The sequence below is a fragment of the Calidris pugnax genome, unplaced genomic scaffold (assembly GCF_001431845.1).
Source record: "Calidris pugnax isolate Ruff unplaced genomic scaffold, ASM143184v1 scaffold932, whole genome shotgun sequence".
Lineage (NCBI taxonomy): Eukaryota > Metazoa > Chordata > Aves > Charadriiformes > Scolopacidae > Calidris > Calidris pugnax.
The window spans coordinates 6,816-7,731 of record NW_015091641.1 but is presented as its reverse complement, the minus strand read 5'-3'; the positions used below and the strand labels follow the sequence as shown (position 1 = coordinate 7,731).

Below are 916 nucleotides of genomic sequence, written 5' to 3'. Positions count from 1 at the left end.
AAGCCTAAACCGACACCGGCCACAATGAGCCCAACTTCTCTGAGGTAGGAATCTGAGCAGGAGAGCTTGAGGATCGGGGGGATTTCACAGAAGAATTGGTCCAGGACATTGCCATAGCAGAGGGGCAGTGACAATGTATTGGTTGTGTGTATCAGAGCATAGAGAAAAACAACGCCCCAGGCAGCTGCTGCCATGTGGACACAAGCTCGGCTGCCCAGGAGGGTCCCGTAGTGCAGGGGTTTGCAGATGGCAACATAGCGGTCGTACGACATGACTGTCAGAAGATAAAACTCTGTTGACATCAAGCCAACGAAGAGAAAGAGCTGGGCAGCACATCCCGAATAGGAGATGTCCCTGGTGTCCCACAGAGAATTGGCCATGGCTTTGGGGAAAGTGGTTGAGAGAGAGCCAAGGTCAAGAGCAGAGAGGTTGAGGAGGAAGAAGTGCATGGGGGTGTGGAGGCGGTGGTCACAGGCGATGGCAGTGATGATGAGGCCGTTGCCCAGGAGGGCAGCCAGGTAGATGCCCAGGAAGAGCCAGAAGTGCAAGAGCTGCAGCTCCCGTGTGTCTGCAAATGCCAGGAGGAGGAACTGGGTGATGGAGCTGCTGTTGGACATCTACCTCTGGGCTCGAGGGGCTGTCAAAGAGAGAAGAGACAGTGACATGTTAGAAGAGACTTGGCTGAACAAAACTAAATGCATTTCTCATAGAAACCCTGCTGAGACTGCGTCTCCTCTTTCAGGAAGACCTTTGGCAGGTCGCTTTCATGAGCTGTGGTTGGTGCTGGCTGAGGGTTCCCCAGGGAGCAGGGTCGGGGGCTCTGCTGTGGGGTCTGGAGGAGTCGTTCCTGCTCTACAGCAACAGGCTAATAGGAACTTGGGGTGATCTCAGATTAAATCCACTTGTGACACCAAAG

At 54.0% G+C, this 916-nt stretch overlaps 1 protein-coding gene across 1 annotated transcript in view; it reads right to left on the bottom strand.

The window, feature by feature from the left end:
- Positions 1-617, bottom strand: part of LOC106899928 (olfactory receptor 14A16-like) — an 8,567-nt gene extending 7,950 nt beyond the window's left edge. The window contains exon 1 of the mRNA XM_014961866.1: positions 312-617. Coding sequence (XP_014817352.1) covers positions 312-617 — 306 coding nt within the window. The remainder of the gene's footprint in view (positions 1-311) is intronic.
- Positions 618-916: the final 299 nt, after the last annotated feature.